Source organism: Eleutherodactylus coqui, chromosome 5, assembly GCF_035609145.1.
Source record: "Eleutherodactylus coqui strain aEleCoq1 chromosome 5, aEleCoq1.hap1, whole genome shotgun sequence".
Taxonomy (NCBI): Eukaryota; Metazoa; Chordata; class Amphibia; order Anura; family Eleutherodactylidae; genus Eleutherodactylus; species Eleutherodactylus coqui.
Window position 1 is genome coordinate 11,381,464 of NC_089841.1, and position 20,668 is coordinate 11,402,131.

At 51.4% G+C, this 20,668-nt stretch overlaps 1 protein-coding gene across 1 annotated transcript in view; it reads right to left on the reverse strand.

The window, feature by feature from the left end:
• The window catches only part of DNAI1 (dynein axonemal intermediate chain 1), a 138,824-nt gene that overhangs the window by 57,881 nt on the left and 60,275 nt on the right, over positions 1 to 20,668 (reverse strand). The window contains exons 18-19 of the mRNA XM_066601824.1: positions 7,479 to 7,627; positions 7,274 to 7,373 (exon numbers count right to left, since the gene is read on the reverse strand). Coding sequence (XP_066457921.1) covers positions 7,274 to 7,373; positions 7,479 to 7,627 — 249 coding nt within the window. The remainder of the gene's footprint in view (positions 1 to 7,273; positions 7,374 to 7,478; positions 7,628 to 20,668) is intronic.

A 20,668-nucleotide genomic window follows, 5' to 3' on the forward strand; every position in this document is an offset into this window, starting at 1 on the left:
ACCTCCCGGTACCGCGTGCGTCTCCACCTCACCATACCGTATACATCTCCACCCCGCCATACCGTGCACATTTCCACCCCGCCATACCGTGCACATCTCCACCCCGCCATACCGTGCACATCTCCACCTTGCCATACCGTATACATCTCCACCTCGTCATACCATATACATCTCCACCTCTCCGTACCGTGCACATCTCCACCTCTCCGTACCGTGCACATCTCCACCTTGCCATATCGTATACATCTCCACCTCACCATACCGTGCTCCACCTCGCCGTACTGTGCGCGTCTCCACCTCCCGCTACCGCGTGCGTCTCCACCTCACCGTACCGTATACATCTTCACTTCGTCATACCGTGCACATCTCCACCTCGCCATACCGTGCACATCTCCACCTCGCCATACCGTGCACATCTCCACCCCGCCATACCGTGCACATCTCCACCTCGCCATACCGTGCACATCTCCACCCCGCCATACCGTGCACATCTCCACCATACCGTGCACATCTCCACCCCGCCATACTGTGCACATCTCCACCCCGCCATACCGTGCACATCTCCACCCCGCCATACTGTGCACATCTCCAGCCCTTTACCTTCTGTATCCCCCTATTATCTGTAGTATATAAGCTCGTTGGAGCCCCGCACCCCCACTGATCCATCAGCTGATTACTTCATGTATCCGTGGTCTTGTTTTTATTCGCCCTGCAGAATATGTTGGCGCTATATAAATACCCATTATTAGTCGTAGTGGTGCGTCCCCGAGGCTCGGCACTGGTTATATGTTCCCCGCTCCAGCTCTTCTGGTATGTCCGAGGCCTGGAGTTTCTTGCACATTCCCAGGCCCTTCCCTATGGTTCTTCGCATGTACTAGTCATATATTCAGGCCTGGTCCTGGTACCCTCAGAGGCCCCCAGGTGTCATATGGGATCCCTGGATCAGCCTTACGTGTGCCAGATATCGGACCCCGGGCCCTGGACTGGTTATACAGTGTCGGCCCCCATACTGGTTATACAGTGTCAGCCCCCCATACTGGTTATACAGTGTCGGCCCCCCATACTGGTTATACAGTGTCGGCCCCCCATACTGGTTATACAGTGTCGGCCCCCCATACTGGTTATACAGTGTCAGGCCCCCATACTGGTTATACAGTGTCGGCCCCCCATACTGGTTATACAGTGTCGGCCCCCCATACTGGTTATACAGTGTCGGCCCCCCATACTGGTTATACAGTGTCAGCCCCCCATACTGGTTATACAGTGTCGGCCCCCATACTGGTTATACAGTGTCGGCCCCCATACTGGTTATACAGTGTCGGCCCCCCATACTGGTTATACAGTGTCGGCCCCCCATACTGGTTATATAGTGTCAGCCCCCCATACTGGTTATACAGTGTCGGCCCCCCATACTGGTTATACAGTGTCAGCCCCCCATACTGGTTATACAGTGTCGGCCCCCATACTGGTTATACAGTGTCAGCCCCCATACTGGTTATACAGTGTCAGCCCCCCATACTGGTTATACAGTGTCAGCCCCCATACTGGTTATACAGTGTCGGCCCCCATACTGGTTATACAGTGTCGGCCCCCATACTGGTTATACAGTGTCGGCCCCCATACTGGTTATACAGTGTCGGCCCCCCATACTGGTTATACAGTGTCAGCCCCCCATACTGGTTATACAGTGTCGGCCCCCATACTGGTTATACAGTGTCGGCCCCCCATACTGGTTATACAGTGTCGGCCCCCATACTGGTTATACAGTGTCGGCCCCCCATACTGGTTATATAGTGTCGGCCCCCATACTGGTTATACAGTGTCGGCCCCCCATACTGGTTATACAGTGTCAGACCCCCTAACTGGTTATACAGTGTCAGCCCCCCATACTGGTCATACAGTGTTGGCCCCCATACTGGTTATACAGTGTTGGCCCCCATACTGGTTATACAGTGTCGGCCCCCCATACTGGTTATACAGTGTCGGCCCCCCATACTGGTTATACAGTGTCGGCCCCCCATACTGGTTATACAGTGTCGGCCCCCCATACTGGTTATACAGTGTCAGGCCCCCATACTGGTCATACAGTGTTGGCCCCCATACTGGTTATACAGTGTCGGCCCCCCATACTGGTTATACAGTGTCAGGCCCCCATACTGGTTATACAGTGTCAGGCCCCCATACTGGTTATACAGTGTCGGCCCCCCATACTGGTTATACAGTGTCAGCCTCCATACTGGTTATACAGTGTCGGCCCCCATACTGGTTATACAGTGTCAGCCCCCCATACTGGTTATACAGTGTCAGCCCCCCATACTGGTTATACAGTGTCGGCCCCCCATACTGGTTATACAGTGTCGGCCCCCCATACTGGTTATACAGTGTCGGCCCCCCATACTGGTTATACAGTGTCGGCCCCCCATACTGGTTATACAGTGTCGGCCCCCCATACTGGTTATACAGTGTCGGCCCCCCATACTGGTTATACAGTGTCAGGCCCCCATACTGGTTATACAGTGTCGGCCCCCCATACTGGTTATACAGTGTCAGCCCCCCATACTGGTTATACAGTGTCGGCCCCCATACTGGTTATACAGTGTCGGCCCCCCATACTGGTTATACAGTGTCGGCCCCCCATACTGGTTATACAGTGTCAGCCCCCCATACTGGTTATACAGTGTCGGCCCCCCATACTGGTTATACAGTGTCAGCCCCCATACTGGTTATACAGTGTCGGCCCCCATACTGGTTATACAGTGTCGGCCCCCCATACAGGTTATACAGTGTCGGCCCCCCATACAGGTTATACAGTGTCGGCCCCCATACTGGTTATACAGTGTCGGCCCCCCATACTGGTTATACAGTGTCGGCCCCCCATACTGGTCATACAGTGTTGGCCCCCATACTGGTTATACAGTGTTGGCCCCCATACTGGTTATACAGTGTTGGCCCCCATACTGGTTATACAGTGTCAGCCCCCCATACTGGTTATACAGTGTCGGCCCCCCATACTGGTTATACAGTGTCGGCCCCCATACTGGTTATACAGTGTCGGCCCCCCATACTGGTTATACAGTGTCGGCCCCCCATACTGGTTATACAGTGTCGGCCCCCCATACTGGTTATACAGTGTCAGCCCCCCATACTGGTTATACAGTGTCGGCCCCCCATACTGGTTATACAGTGTCAGCCCCCCATACTGGTTATACAGTGTCGGCCCCCCATACTGGTTATACAGTGTCGGCCCCCATACTGGTTATACAGTGTCGGCCCCCCATACTGGTTATACAGTGTCAGCCCCCCATACTGGTTATACAGTGTCGGCCCCCCATACTGGTTATACAGTGTCAGCCCCCATACTGGTTATACAGTGTCGGCCCCCATACTGGTTATACAGTGTCGGCCCCCCATACAGGTTATACAGTGTCGGCCCCCCATACAGGTTATACAGTGTCGGCCCCCATACTGGTTATACAGTGTCGGCCCCCCATACTGGTTATACAGTGTCGGCCCCCCATACTGGTCATACAGTGTTGGCCCCCATACTGGTTATACAGTGTTGGCCCCCATACTGGTTATACAGTGTTGGCCCCCATACTGGTTATACAGTGTCAGCCCCCCATACTGGTTATACAGTGTCGGCCCCCCATACTGGTTATACAGTGTCGGCCCCCATACTGGTTATACAGTGTCGGCCCCCCATACTGGTTATACAGTGTCGGCCCCCCATACTGGTTATACAGTGTCGGCCCCCCATACTGGTTATACAGTGTCGGCCCCCATACTGGTTATACAGTGTTGGCCTCCCATACTGGTTATACAGTATCGGCCCCCCATACTGGTTATACAGTGTCGGCCCCCCATACTGGTCACATGACCCTGCGTTGTATACCATGGAGCACCCCATCAGTTCTAAGACCCCAGACCTCATCCCGGTGATATGTGACCCTGCCGGTCACACTTCAGGCTCAGTACTGCTTCTAGGTCCCCATCCACATCCTTCCCACAGAGATCATGAAGACCGGAGATGACGATGTGGGGCTCACGCTGCATAACTTGGGTCGGGTCACATCAGCCATAAGTCACATCATCCAGCGCCGCCTGCTCACAGCTGTCCGGGCCGCCATGTGCTCAGGAGCTGGACCTGCCCGGACCCCTCTGAGGCCGGAGATGACGATGTGCCTGCTCACAGCTGTCCGGGCCGCCGCCATGTGCTCAGGAGCTGGACCTGCCCGGACCCCTCTGAGGCCGGAGATGACGATGTGCCTGCTCACAGCTGTCCGGGCCGCCGCCTGCTCAGGAGCTGGACCTGCCCGGACCCCTCTGAGGCCGGAGATGACGATGTGGGGCTCACGCTGCATAACTTGGGTCCGCTCACATCAGCCATAAGTCACATCATCCAGCGCCGCCTGCTCCCAGCTGTCCGGGCCGCCGCCTGCTCAGGAGCTGGACCTGCCCGGACCCCTCTGAGGCCGGAGATGACGATGTGGGGCTCACGCTGCATAACTTGGGTCGGGTCACAGCCCCCTCCATCAGCCATAAGTCACATCATCCAGCGCCGCCTGCTCCCAGCTGTCCGGGCCGCCGCCATGTGCTCAGGAGCTGGACCTGCCCGGACCCCTCTGAGGCCGGAGATGACGATGTGCCTGCTCACAGCTGTCCGGGCCGCCGCCATGTGCTCAGGAGCTGGACCTGCCCGGACCCCTCTGAGGCCGGAGATGACGATGTGCCTGCTCACAGCTGTCCGGGCCGCCGCCTGCTCAGGAGCTGGACCTGCCCGGACCCGTCTGAGGCCGGAGATGACGATGTGGAGCGCACGCTGCATAACTTGGGTCCGGTCACAGCCCCCTCCATCAGCCATAAGTCACATCATCCAGCGCCGCCTGCTCACAGCTGTCCGGGCCGCCGCCTGCTCAGGAGCTGGACCTGCCCGGACCCGTCTGAGGCCGGAGATGACGATGTGGAGCGCACGCTGCATAACTTGGGTCCGGTCACAGCCCCCTCCATCAGCCATAAGTCACATCATCCAGCGCCGCCTGCTCACAGCTGTCCGAGCCGCCGCGTGCTCAGGAGCTGGACCTGCCCGGACCCCACCGAGACCCCTCTATTTATACCGCGGCGCTGCCAGGAGAACAATGACCTCCTTGTGAGGAAGGAGCACATGGCGGACCCCACCACATGACACACCAAGGCTTCCCAGGACCGCCGCGCAGACAGACCTCTAAGACGACTCGCACGCCGGGTAACGCAGACGCAGCTCTCGCTCCAGAGGAAAACCCAGCAAACCGCTGAAGGAGGTGACGCTCTAAGTGACTGTCATACGGCTTATTGAATCCGCAATACTCGCCCTTCTGCTGCTGCCTCGGAGGAAATGAAGTGCCAACAGGGAGGGGGCACTCAACTTTCCTACAGTCCTGAAGGGTAAATGGGACTGGTACGGGCACAAGCTGTGAGCGGGCAGCCTTGGCATTCAGGAGTCCAGCAGTGGAGCTGTGATGGCCACAACACTGTTGGTCACTGATTTCTTAGATATGAAGGCGGAGCCGTTATATTAATGTGGGTGGAGTTACTGGATGGGAGGAGCCACTGCCATTTGCGGATGGATGCAACAACAAGGAAAATGCTTCTAGCAATAGTAATCCTGCCCTATAAGCTCCTGGGCACCAACCAGGGCCCCCACCTGCTGCTCACACTACTGGGGTCTTCGGACCCCCACAGGGCCCAGCCATGCATCCCTATAGCTGCACCCCTTCCCCTGCTTTATATCATTGTACTTGCATGTAATGTGGACTGCAAGTTCCATCATGTATTCCCAGCATGCTCTAGACATACTGCTTGTACAAGTGTCAGTCTTCACTGTAGTTTAGTCATTGTATTCATGAAGCTGGAAGCTCAGGATAACAAGACTGTTAGAAGCTCTGCTATGTCCTCTGCTGACACGTGTCGGGCTTAGGTGGCTACATTACATGTATGTTCCCCCTCCCGACATGTGCTGCTCCCCCCTCCATACCCAAATCTAATCCTTGCAATAAGTAGGATGTTCGTGCCGCAGCGCCTAGAGAACGGCCGGCCTCCGCTGAATTACTGCTTATGATGGAGGGTTTATTGTGGGTAAGTGGTGGGATGAACGTCTCCCGAGAAGACCCTCCAACGTCTGAAGACACCAGGAGGAGCAGCAGATGAGATTGTAAGAGGGAGCGCTGCGGAGTCAGCGAAATGTAATACAATCACTCAAGAGCCTCCCCAGACAGCATCCTAAGATGTGGAGGGAGGGGAGAGGAGAAGAAGAACGAGAAGGAAGAGGGAAGAAGGGAAAAGAGGAAAGTAACGGAGGAAGAGAAAGAGGAAGAAAGGAGTAAGGAAAGGAAGAGAAAGAGGGAAGAAAGAGCAGGAAGGGAAGAAGGAAAAGAGGAAAGTAAAAAGGGAAGGGAGAAAGTAAGGGAGAAAGGAGTAAGGAAAGGAAGAGAAAGAGGGAAGGAGGAAAAGGAAGGGAAGAAGGAAAAGAGGAAAGTAAAGGAGGAACAATGGGAAGGAAGAGAAAGAGGAAGAAAGGAGTAAGGAAAGGAAGAGAAAGAGGGAAGGAGGAAAAGGAAGGGAAGAAGGACAGAAAAGTAAAAAGGGAAGGGAGAAAGTAAGGGAGAGAGGTATGAAAGAAGAAAGAAAAGAATTAAGGAAGGAGGAGAAAAAGGAAAAAATGAGGGGAAAAAAAAGGGAAAGCGAAGAAGGAATGGAAAGAGGGAAGGAAGGGAGAAAAGGAGGAAACAAAGGAAGGGGAAAAAAGGAAACAAAGGAAGGAAGAAAAAGAGGGAAAGAAGGAAGGGAGAAGCAAGAAAGGTAGATCCCTACAGCCTTAAAGGGCCGGTACCATCCTAAAGTCTGTGTGAAGAATAAGCTTTATGTACAGTGAAAAATTCTGCATCCTGTGAATTCCATGTCAGTGAATAGAAGCGATATTATTTACATGCAGAGACTAAGAGCTCGCCTTGTCCGACTGAAGCCCCGGATGATTTGCTACCAGGTACCAGTGTAGACTGAACACAGCAGTCCTGGACTGAACTGATACACTGTAACGAGCCACCAGCTGTGGGATCTCTGTTCGATAACGGAAATTATAATAGAAAGCTGACATTGTTACTGATTGTATTAGCGGCTCAGATCCCCCCCGTTCACCAACGATCATTGGGAATTGTCCGATCGCACGCTTTTACTTCCATCTTTGTTCAGTGAACCAAAACCCCAAACTCCATACAGGAAACAGACCGAGCGTTCTTACCTTGCCATCCGTAGTAACCGCCGCAAACACGGTGGAAGAATACGGTGCCCATGCCACGTCTCCGACAGCAGAGTTCAGATCAAACACGAACATGGGCTTCCTGTGGAGATGGAAGGACTCGTCAGTGCCGCCATATACCGTGTGGGCTGCCAGCGTGGTAATGGCAGCGCGTCACCCAGTATAATGGGCACATAGGAAGACCTACTTCACGCTGTGTTCCCAGATCTTCACAGTCCAGTCGGAGCTGCAGGTGATGAAGACTTTGGGGTGGAACGGATTCCATCGCACAGTGTCCACCGCCATGTTGTGAGCATCGAAGGTGTCCAGGAACTGGCTTGAGTACGCCTTTGAGCACTGCGGAGATACAAGAAGACGCCCCATAGGTGACAGGCAGAAGAGTTTAGAGGTCTAGTGGTGCAAATAAATGGCGGGTGATTGTGCCGCACCTATACGGAGGGCTGAATAGTGCTCCTCAATGGGACAGAATCTCGTCTGGCGCACCGAGGTTACACCGTTCTCCTGTTGCTGCTATGAAGGTTCAAGACAAAATACTTGTGAGCCCCTCAATGCAGTCGGTGTAATCACCATTCTGTGCAAATATAATACTACCATACAGTGCCAAACTAATACCACCATACTGTGCACCAATACTACTATACAGTGCCAAACTAATACCACCATACTGTGCACCAATACTACTATACAGTGCCAAACTAATACCACCATACTGTGCACCAATACTACTATACAGTGCCAAACTAATACCACCATACTGTGTACCAATACTACTATACAGTGCCCAAACTAATACCACCATACTGTGCACCAATACTACTACACAGTGCCAAACTAATACCACCATACTGTGCACCAATACTACTACACAGTGCCAAACTAATACCACCATACTGTGCACCAATACTACTATACAGTGCCAAACTAATACCACCATACTGTGCACCAATACTACTACACCGTGCCAAACTAATACCACCATACTGTGCACCAATACTACTATACAGTGCCCAACTAATACCACCATACTGTGCACCAATACTACTATACAGTGCCAAACTAATACCACCATACTGTGCACCAATACTACTACACCGTGCCAAACTAATACCACCATACTGTGTACCAATACTACTATACAGTGCCAAACTAATACCACCATACTGTGCACCAATACTACTATACAGTGCCAAACTAATACCACCATACTGTGCACTAATACTACTACACAGTGCCAAACTAATACCACCATACTGTGCACCAATACTACTATACAGTGCCAAACTAATACCACCATACTGTGCACCAATACTACTACACCGTGCCAAACTAATACCACCATACTGTGCACCAATACTACTATACAGTGCCAAACTAATACCACCATACTGTGCACCAATACTACTACACAGTGCCAAACTAATACCACCATACTGTGCACCAATACTACTATACAGTGCCAAACTAATACCACCATACTGTGCACCAATACTACTATACAGTGCCAAACTAATACCACCATACTGTGCACCAATACTACTATACAGTGCCAAACTAATACCACCATACTGTGCACCAATACTACTATACAGTGCCAAACTAATACCACCATACTGTGCACCAATACTACTATACAGTGCCAAACTAATACCACCATACTGTGCACCAATACTACCATACAGTGCCAAACTAATACCACCATACTGTGCACCAATACTACTATACAGTGCCAAACTAATACTACCATACTGTGCACCAATACTACTATACAGTGCCAAACTAATACCACCATACTGTGCACCAATACTACTATACAGTGCCAAACTAATACCACCATACTGTGCACCAATACTACTATACAGTGCCAAACTAATACCACCATACTGTGCACCAATACTACTATACAGTGCCAAACTAATACCACCATACTGGGCACCAATACTACTATACAGTGCCAAACTAATACCACCATACTGTGCACCAATACTACTATACAGTGCCAAACTAATACCACCATACTGTGCACCAATACTACTATACAGTGCCAAATACCACCATACTGTGCACCAATACTACTATACAGTGCCCAAACTAATACCACCATACTGTGCACAAATACTACTATACAGTGCCCAAACTAATACCACCATACTGTGCACCAATACTACTATACAGTGCCAAACTAATACCACCATACTGTGCAACAATACTACCATACAGTGCCAAACTAATACCACCATACTGTGCACCAATACTACTACACAGTGCCAAACTAATACCACCATACTGTGCACCAATACTACTACACAGTGCCAAATTAATACCACCATACTGTGCACCAATACTACTACACAGTGCCAAACTAATACCACCATACTGTGCACCAATACTACTATACAGTGCCCAAACTAATACCACCATACTGTGCACCAATACTACTACACAGTGCCAAATTAATACCACCATACTGTGCACCAATACTACTACACAGTGCCAAACTAATACCACCATACTGTGCACCAATACTACTATACAGTGCCAAACTAATACCACCATACTGTGCACCAATACTACTATACAGTGCCAAACTAATACCACCATACTGTGCACCAATACTACTATACAGTGCCAAACTAATACCACCATACTGTGTACCAATACTACTATACAGTGCCAAACTAATACCACCATACTGTGTACCAATACTACTATACAGTGCCAAACTAATACCACCATACTGTGCACCAATACTACTATACAGTGCCAAACTAATACCACCATACTGTGCACCAATACTACTATACAGTGCCAAACTAATACCACCATACTGTGCACCAATACTACTACACAGTGCCAAACTAATACCACCATACTGTGTACCAATACTACTATACAGTGCCAAACTAATACCACCATACTGTGCACCAATACTATTACACAGTGCCAAACTAATACCACCATACTGTGCACCAATACTACTATACAGTGCCAAACTAATACCACCATACTGTGCACCAATACTACTATACAGTGCCCAAACTAATACCACCATACTGTGCACCAATACTACTATACAGTGCCAAACTAATACCACCATACTGTGCACCAATACTACTATACAGTGCCAAACTAATACCACCATACTGTGCATCAATACTACTATACAGTGCCAAACTAATACCACCATACTGTGCACCAATACTACTATACAGTGCCAAACTAATACCACCACACTGGGCACCAATACTACTATACAGTGCCAAACTAATACCACCCTACTGGGCACCAATACTACTATACAGTGCCAAACTAATACCACCATACTGTGCACCAATACTACTACACAGTGCCAAACTAATACCACCATACTGTGCACCAATACTACTATACAGTGCCCAAACTAATACCACCATACTGTGCACCAATACTACTATACAGTGCCAAACTAATACCACCATACTGTGCACCAATACTACTATACAGTGCCAAACTAATACCACCATACTGTGCACCAATACTACTATACAGTGCCAAACTAATACCACCATACTGTGCACCAATAATACTATACAGTGCCAAACTAATACCACCATACTGTGCACCAATAATACTATACAGTGCCAAACTAATACCACCATACTGTGCACCAATACTACTATACAGTGCCCAAACTAATACCACCATACTGTGCACCAATACTACTATACAGTGCCCAAACTAATACCACCATACTGTGCACCAATACTACTATACAGTGCCAAACTAATACCACCATACTGTGCACCAATACTACTACACAGTGCCAAACTAATACCACCATACTGTGCACCAATACTACTATACAGTGCCAAACTAATACCACCATACTGTGCACCAATACTACTACACAGTGCCAAACTAATACCACCATACTGTGTACCAATACTACTACACAGTGCCAAACTAATACCACCATACTGTGCACCAATACTACTATACAGTGCCAAACTAATACCACCATACTGTGCACCAATACTACTATACAGTGCCAAACTAATACCACCATACTGTGCACCAATACTACTATACAGTGCCAAATACCACCATACTGTGCACCAATACTACTATACAGTGCCCAAACTAATACCACCATACTGTGCACAAATACTACTATACAGTGCCCAAACTAATACCACCATACTGTGCACCAATACTACTATACAGTGCCAAACTAATACCACCATACTGTGCAACAATACTACCATACAGTGCCAAACTAATACCACCATACTGTGCACCAATACTATTACACAGTGCCAAACTAATACCACCATACTGTGCACCAATACTACTACACAGTGCCAAACTAATACCACCATACTGTAAACCAATACTACTATACAGTGCCAAACTAATACCACCATACTGTGCACCAATACTACTATACAGTGCCAAACTAATACCACCATACTGTGCACCAATACTACTACACAGTGCCAAACTAATACCACCATACTGTACACCAATACTACTATACAGTGCCAAACTAATACCACCATACTGGGCACCAATACTACTACACAGTGCCAAACTAATACCACCATACTGTGCACCAATACTACTATACAGTGCCCAAACTAATACCACCATACTGTGCACCAATACTACTATACAGTGCCCAAACTAATACCACCATACTGTGCACCAATACTACTATACAGTGCCAAACTAATACCACCATACTGTGCACCAATACTACTATACAGTGCCAAACTAATACCACCATACTGTGTACCAATACTACTATACAGTGCCAAGCTAATACCACCATACTGTGCACCAATACTACTATACAGTGCCAAACTAATACCACCATACTGTGCACCAATACTACTATACAGTGCCAAACTAATACCGCCATACTGGGCACCAATACTACTATACAGTGCCAAACTAATACCGCCATACTGTGCACCAATACTACTATACAGTGCCAAACTAATACCACCATACTGTGCACCAATACTACTATACAGTGCCAAACTAATACCACCATACTGTGCACCAATACTACTATACAGTGCCCAAACTAATACCACCATACTGTGTACCAATACTACTATACAGTGCCAAACTAATACCACCATACTGTGCACCAATACTACTACACAGTGCCAAACTAATACCACCATACTGTGCACCAATACTACTATACAGTGCCAAACTAATACCACCATACTGGGCACCAATACTACTATACAGTGCCAAACTAATACCATCATACTGTGCACCAATACTACTATACAGTGCCAAACTAATACCACCATACTGTGCACCAATACTACTATACAGTGCCAAACTAATACCACCATACTGTGCACCAATACTACTATACAGTGCCCAAACTAATACCGCCATACTGTGCACCAATACTACTATACAGTGCCCAAACTAATACCACCATACTGTGCACCAATACTACTATACAGTGCCAAACTAATACCACCATACTGTGCACCAATACTACTATACAGTGCCCAAACTAATACCACCATACTGTGCACCAATACTACTACACAGTGCCAAACTAATACCACCATACTGTGTACCAATACTACTACACAGTGCCAAACTAATACCACCATACTGTGCACCAATACTACTATACAGTGCCCAAACTAATACCACCATACTGTGCACCAATACTACTATACAGTGCCAAACTAATACCACCATACTGTGCACCAATACTACTATACAGTGCCAAACTAATACCACCATACTGTGCACCAATACTACTATACAGTGCCAAACTAATACCACCATACTGTGCACCAATACTACTATACAGTGCCAAACTAATACCACCATACTGTGCACCAATACTACTATACAGTGCCCAAACTAATACCACCATACTGTGCACCAATACTACTATACAGTGCCAAACTAATACCACCATACTGTGCAACAATACTACCATACAGTGCCAAACTAATACCACCATACTGTGTACCAATACTACTATACAGTGCCAAACTAATACCACCATACTGTGCACCAATACTACTACACAGTGCCAAACTAATACCACCATACTGTGCACCAATACTACTATACAGTGCAAAACTAATACCACCATACTGTGTACCAATACTACTATACAGTGCCAAACTAATACCACCATACTGTGCACCAATACTACTATACAGTGCCAAACTAATACCACCATACTGTGCACCAATACTACTATACAGTGCCAAACTAATACCACCATACTGTGCACCAATACTACTACACAGTGCCAAACTAATACCACCATACTGTGCACCAATACTACTACACAGTGCCAAACTAATACCACCATACTGTGCACCAATACTACTACACAGTGCCCAAACTAATACCACCATACTGTGCACCAATACTACTATACAGTGCCCAACTAATACCACCATACTGTGCACCAATACTACTATACAGTGCCAAACTAATACCACCATACTGTGCACCAATACTACTATACAGTGCCAAACTAATACCACCATACTGTGCACCAATACTACTATACAGTGCCAAACTAATACCACCATACTGTGCACCAATACTACTATACAGTGCCAAACTAATACCACCATACTGTGCACCAATACTACTATACAGTGCCAAACTAATACCACCATACTGTGCACCAATACTACTATACAGTGCCCAAAAAATTACCACCATTCTGTGTGCCAATAATGCTGTTATACGGTGCCAAACTTATACCTATATACTTTGCACCTACAATACTACTACCAAACAATGCCCAAATAATACCACTATGCAGTTTCCAAATAACACCACTATACTGCGCAACAATACTACCATAGAATGCCCACATAATGCCACCATACTGTGCCCCAAAAATAACAACATTCTGTGTGCCAATAATACGGTTATACGGTGCCTAAATACCACCATGCCGTGTACCTACAGGATTACTACCATACGGTGCCCAAATACTACTATATAGTTGCCAAATAATAGCGCCATACTGTGCAACAATGCAGCGATACAGTACCCAAATAATATCACTATTCTGGGCACCAACAATACTGCTATACAATTCCCAAATAATACCACCAAACTGTGCAACAATTATACTAACATATACCACCACACAGTGTTCAAATAATACCACCATACTGTAGAAGAGTGTTATATGGAGTTCTAGTAACCCTAAATTATACCGCAGGAGCTCCAAACATTACTGGTCAAGAATACAACCGCACCAATAATACTGCCATACAGTACCAATAACAGCAGTGCTATAAATATTATCCCCCCCCCCCCCCGTCTAGTCCTATTACATATTACATCGCACCTAGTGGATGCCTCCCAGCACTGCCCCATCATGCACTGCTCAGACAGGGGATGGCGGTGACATTTCTCTGCCCATGGTGGAGCATTAATAATGTGCAGCCCTCCCCCCGCCCCCTCAGGCCATCACACCAGCGAATGCGTTTTTGTAGAATAGGCAATGTTTTTTTTGCTTGCGCATCGGCGTATTTCACGGTACTTTTTGCGCCCGCAAGATAGGTTTATCATCGCGCGGCAAATCAAGACGCACTGATTGGAGCGGCTAATTAGTCTAATGAGTTCCAGATGCGATCTTCTTCCAGCAGAGTTCCGCAGTGCGTCTCGCATCTCCTCGCATATTGCGTGCACATTTGCGCATCCCCACTGACTTCTATGGGGAGTTTGGGTGCGTTAATGCGCAGGAAGATAAGTGAATGTGAAGGAAGCGGCTGTAGGCAGCGCGATCTATTCTCTGCGTATCGCACATCTGTCCGTGTGGCAGCGGCCGTAGGCAGCGCGATCTATTCTCTGCGTATCGCACATCTGTCCGTGTGGCAGCGGCCGTAGGCAGCGCGATCTATTCTCTGCGTATCGCACATCTGTCCGTGTGGCAGCGGCCGTAGGCAGCGCGATCTATTCTCTGCGTATCGCACATCTGTCCGTGTGGCAGCGGCCGTAGGCAGCGCCATCTATTCTCTGCGTATCGCACATCTGTCTGTGTGGCAGCGGCCGTAGGCAGCGCGATCTATTCTCTGCGTATCGCACATCTGTCCGTGTGGCAGCGGCCGTAGGCAGCGCGATCTATTCTCTGCGTATCGCACATCTGTCCGTGTGGCAGTGGCCGTAGGCAGCGCGATCTATTCTCTGCGTATCGCACATCTGTCCGCGTGGCAGCGGCCGTAGGCAGCGCCATCTATTCTCTGCGTATCGCGCATCTGTCCGTGTGGCAGCGGCCGTAGGCAGCGCCATCTATTCTCTGCGTATCGCGCATCTGTCCGTGTGGCAGCGGCCGTAGGCAGCGCCATCTATTCTCTGCGTATCGCGCATCTGTCCGTGTGGCAGCGGCCGTAGGCAGCGCGATCTATTCTCTGCGTATCGCGCATCTGTCCGTGTGGCAGCGGCTGTAGGCAGCGCGATCTATTCTCTGCGTATCGCACATCTGTCCGTGTGGCAGCGGCCGTAGGCAGCGCGATCTATTCTCTGCGTATCGCACATCTGTCCGTGTGGCAGCGGCCGTAGGCAGCGCGATCTATTCTCTGCGTATCGCACATCTGTCCGTGTGGCAGCGGCCGTAGGCAGCGCGATCTATTCTCTGCGTATCGCACATCTGTCCGTGTGGCAGCGGCCGTAGGCAGCGCGATCTATTCTCTGCGTATCGCACATCTGTCCGTGTGGCAGCGGCCGTAGGCAGCGCGATCTATGCTCTGCGTATCGCACATCTGTCCGTGTGGCAGCGGCCGTAGGCAGCGCGATCTATTCTCTGCGTATCGCACATCTGTCCGTGTGGCAGCGGCCGTAGGCAGCGCGATCTATTCTCTGCGTATCGCACATCTGTCCGTGTGGCAGCGGCCGTAGGCAGCGTGATCTATTCTCTGCGTATCGCACATCTGTCCGTGTGGCAGCGGCCGTAGGCAGCGCGATCTATTCTCTGCGTATCGCACATCTGTCCGTGTGGCAGCGGCCGTAGGCAGCGCGATCTATTCTCTGCGTATCGCACATCTGTCCGTGTGGCAGCGGCCGTAGGCAGCGCGATCTATTCTCTGCGTATCGCACATCTGTCCGTGTGGCAGCGGCCGTAGGCAGCGCCATCTATTCTCTGCGTATCGCACATCTGTCCGTGTGGCAGCGGCCGTAGGCAGCGCGATCTATTCTCTGCGTATCGCACATCTGTCCGTGTGGCAGCGGCCGTAGGCAGCGCGATCTATTCTCTGCGTATCGCACATCTGTCCGTGTGGCAGCGGCCGTAGGCAGCGCGATCTATTCTCTGCGTATCGCACATCTGTCCGTGTGGCAGCGGCCGTAGGCAGCGCGATCTATTCTCTGCGTATCGCACATCTGTCCGTGTGGCAGCGGCCGTAGGCAGCGCCATCTATTCTCTGCGTATCGCACATCTGTCTGTGTGGCAGCGGCCGTAGGCAGCGCGATCTATTCTCTGCGTATCGCACATCTGTCCGTGTGGCAGCGGCCGTAGGCAGCGCGATCTATTCTCTGCGTATCGCACATCTGTCCGTGTGGCAGTGGCCGTAGGCAGCGCGATCTATTCTCTGCGTATCGCACATCTGTCCGTGTGGCAGCGGCCGTAGGCAGCGCGATCTATTCTCTGCGTATCGCACATCTGTCCGTGTGGCAGCGGCCGTAGGCAGGCGCGATCTATTCTCTGCGTATCGCACATCTGTCCGTGTGGCAGCGGCCGTAGGCAGCGCGATCTATTCTCTGCGTATCGCACATCTGTCCTTGTGGCAGCGGCCGTAGGCAGCGCGATCTATTCTCTGCGTATCGCACATCTGTCCGTGTGGCAGCGGCCGTAGGCAGCGCGATCTATTCTCTGCGTATCGCACATCTGTCCGTGTGGCAGCGGCCGTAGGCAGCGCGATCTATTCTCTGCGTATCGCACATCTGTCCTTGTGGCAGCGGCTGTAGGCAGCGCGATCTATTCTCTGCGTATCGCACATCTGTCCGTGTGGCAGCGGCCGTAGGCAGCGCGATCTATTCTCTGCGTATCGCACATCTGTCCGTGTGGCAGCGGCCGTAGGCAGCGCGATCTATTCTCTGCGTATCGCACATCTGTCCGCGTGGCAGCGGCCGTAGGCAGCGCCATCTATTCTCTGCGTATCGCACATCTGTCCGTGTGGCAGCGGCCGTAGGCAGCGCCATCTATTCTCTGCGTATCGCGCATCTGTCCGTGTGGCAGCGGCCGTAGGCAGCGCCATCTATTCTCTGCGTATCGCGCATCTGTCCGTGTGGCAGCGGCCGTAGGCAGCGCGATCTATTCTCTGCGTATCGCGCATCTGTCCGTGTGGCAGCGGCTGTAGGCAGCGCGATCTATTCTCTGCGTATCGCACATCTGTCCGTGTGGCAGCGGCCGTAGGCAGCGCGATCTATTCTCTGCGTATCGCACATCTGTCCGTGTGGCAGCGGCCGTAGGCAGCGCGATCTATTCTCTGCGTATCGCACATCTGTCCGTGTGGCAGCGGCCGTAGGCAGCGCGATCTATTCTCTGCGTATCGCACATCTGTCCGTGTGGCAGCGGCCGTAGGCAGCGCGATCTATTCTCTGCGTATCGCACATCTGTCCGTGTGGCAGCGGCCGTAGGCAGCGCGATCTATGCTCTGCGTATCGCACATCTGTCCGTGTGGCAGCGGCCGTAGGCAGCGCGATCTATTCTCTGCGTATCGCACATCTGTCCGTGTGGCAGCGGCCGTAGGCAGCGCGATCTATTCTCTGCGTATCGCACATCTGTCCGTGTGGCAGCGGCCGTAGGCAGCGTGATCTATTCTCTGCGTATCGCACATCTGTCCGTGTGGCAGCGGCCGTAGGCAGCGCGATCTATTCTCTGCGTATCGCACATCTGTCCGTGTGGCAGCGGCCGTAGGCAGCGCGATCTATTCTCTGCGTATCGCACATCTGTCCGTGTGGCAGCGGCCGTAGGCAGCGCGATCTATTCTCTGCGTATCGCACATCTGTCCGTGTGGCAGCGGCCGTAGGCAGCGCCATCTATTCTCTGCGTATCGCACATCTGTCCGTGTGGCAGCGGCCGTAGGCAGCGCGATCTATTCTCTGCGTATCGCACATCTGTCCGTGTGGCAGCGGCCGTAGGCAGCGCGATCTATTCTCTGCGTATCGCACATCTGTCCGTGTGGCAGCGGCCGTAGGCAGCGCCATCTATTCTCTGCGTATCGCACATCTGTCTGTGTGGCAGCGGCCGTAGGCAGCGCGATCTATTCTCTGCGTATCGCACATCTGTCCGTGTGGCAGCGGCCGTAGGCAGCGCCATCTATTCTCTGCGTATCGCACATCTGTCTGTGTGGCAGCGGCCGTAGGCAGCGCGATCTATTCTCTGCGTATCGCACATCTGTCCGTGTGGCAGTGGCCGTAGGCAGCGCGATCTATTCTCTGCGTATCGCCCATCTGTCCGTGTGGCAGCGGCCGTAGGTAGCGCGATCTATTCTCTGCGTATCGCACATCTGTCCGTGTGGCAGCGGCCGTAGGCAGCGCGATCTATTCTCTGCATATCGCACATCTGTCCGTGTGGCAGCGGCTGTAGGCAGCGCGATCTATTCTCTGCGTATCGCACATCTGTCCGTGTGGCAGCGGCCGTAGGTAGCGCGATCTATTCTCTGCGTATCGCACATCTGTCCGTGTGGCAGCGGCCGTAGGCCGCGCGATCTATTCTCTGCGTATCGCACATCTGTCCGTGTGGCAGCGGCCGTAGGCAGCGCGATCTATTCTCTGCGTATCGCACATCTGTCCGTGTGGCAGCGGCCGTAGGCAGCGCGATCTATTCTCTGCGTATCGCACATCTGTCCGTGTGGCAGCGGCCATAGGCAGCGCGATCTATTCTCTGCGTATCGCACATCTGTCCGTGTGGCAGCGGCCGTAGGCAGGCGCGATCTATTCTCTGCGTATCGCACATCTGTCCGTGTGGCAGCGGCCGTAGGCAGCGCGATCTATTCTCTGCGTATCGCACATCTGTCCTTGTGGCAGCGGCCGTAGGCAGCGCGATCTATTCTCTGCGTATCGCACATCTGTCCGTGTGGCAGCGGCCGTAGGCAGCGCGATCTATTCTCTGCGTATCGCACATCTGTCCGTGTGGCAGCGGCCGTAGGCAGCGCGATCTATTCTCTGCGTATCGCACATCTGTCCTTGTGGCAGCGGCTGTAGGCAGCGCGATCTATTCTCTGCGTATCGCACATCTGTCCGTGTGGCAGCGGCCGTAGGCAGCGCGATCTATTCTCTGCGTATCGCACATCTGTCCGTGTGGCAGCGGCCGTAGGCAGCGCGATCTATGCTCTGCGTATCGCACATCTGTCCGTGTGGCAGCGGCCGTAGGCAGCGCGATCTATTCTCTGCGTATCGCACATCTGTCCGTGTGGCAGCGGCCGTAGGCAGCGCGATCTATTCTCTGCGTATCGCACATCTGTCCGTGTGGCAGCGGCCGTAGGCAGCGTGATCTATTCTCTGCGTATCGCACATCTGTCCGTGTGGCAGCGGCCGTAGGCAGCGCGATCTATTCTCTGCGTATCGCACATCTGTCCGTGTGGCAGCGGCCGTAGGCAGCGAGATCTATTCTCTGCGTATCGCACATCTGTCCGTGTGGCAGCGGCCGTAGGCAGCGCGATCTATTCTCTGCGTATCGCACATCTGTCCTTGTGGCAGCGGCTGTAGGCAGCGCGATCTATTCTCTGCGTATCGCACATCTGTCCGTGTGGCAGCAGCCGTAGGCAGCGCGATCTATTCTCTGCGTATCGCACATCTGTCCGTGTGGCAGCGGCCGTAGGCAGCGCGATCTATTCTCTGCGTATCGCACATCTGTCCGTGTGGCAGCGGCCGTACGCACCGCGATCTATTCTCTGCGTATCGCACATCTGTCCGTGTGGCAGCAGCCGTAGGCAGCGCGATCTATTCTCTGCGTATCGCACATCTGTCCGTGTGGCAGCGGCCGTAGGCAGCGCCATCTATTCTCTGCGTATCGCACATCTGTCTGTGTGGCAGCGGCCGTAGGCAGCGCGATCTATTCTCTGCGTATCGCACATCTGTCCGTGTGGCAGCGGCCGTAGGCAGCGCCATCTATTCTCTGCGTATCGCACATCTGTCCGTGTGGCAGCGGCCGTAGGCAGCGCGATCTATTCTCTGCGTATCGCACATCTGTCCGTGTGGCAGCGGCCGTAGGCAGCGCGATCTATTCTCTGCGTATCGCACATCTGTCCGTGTGGCAGCGGCCGTAGGCAGCGCGATCTATTCTCTGCGTATCGCACATCTGCCCGTGTGGCAGCGGCCGTAGGCAGCGCGATCTATTCTCTGCGTATCGCACATCTGTCCGTGTGGCAGCGGCCGTAG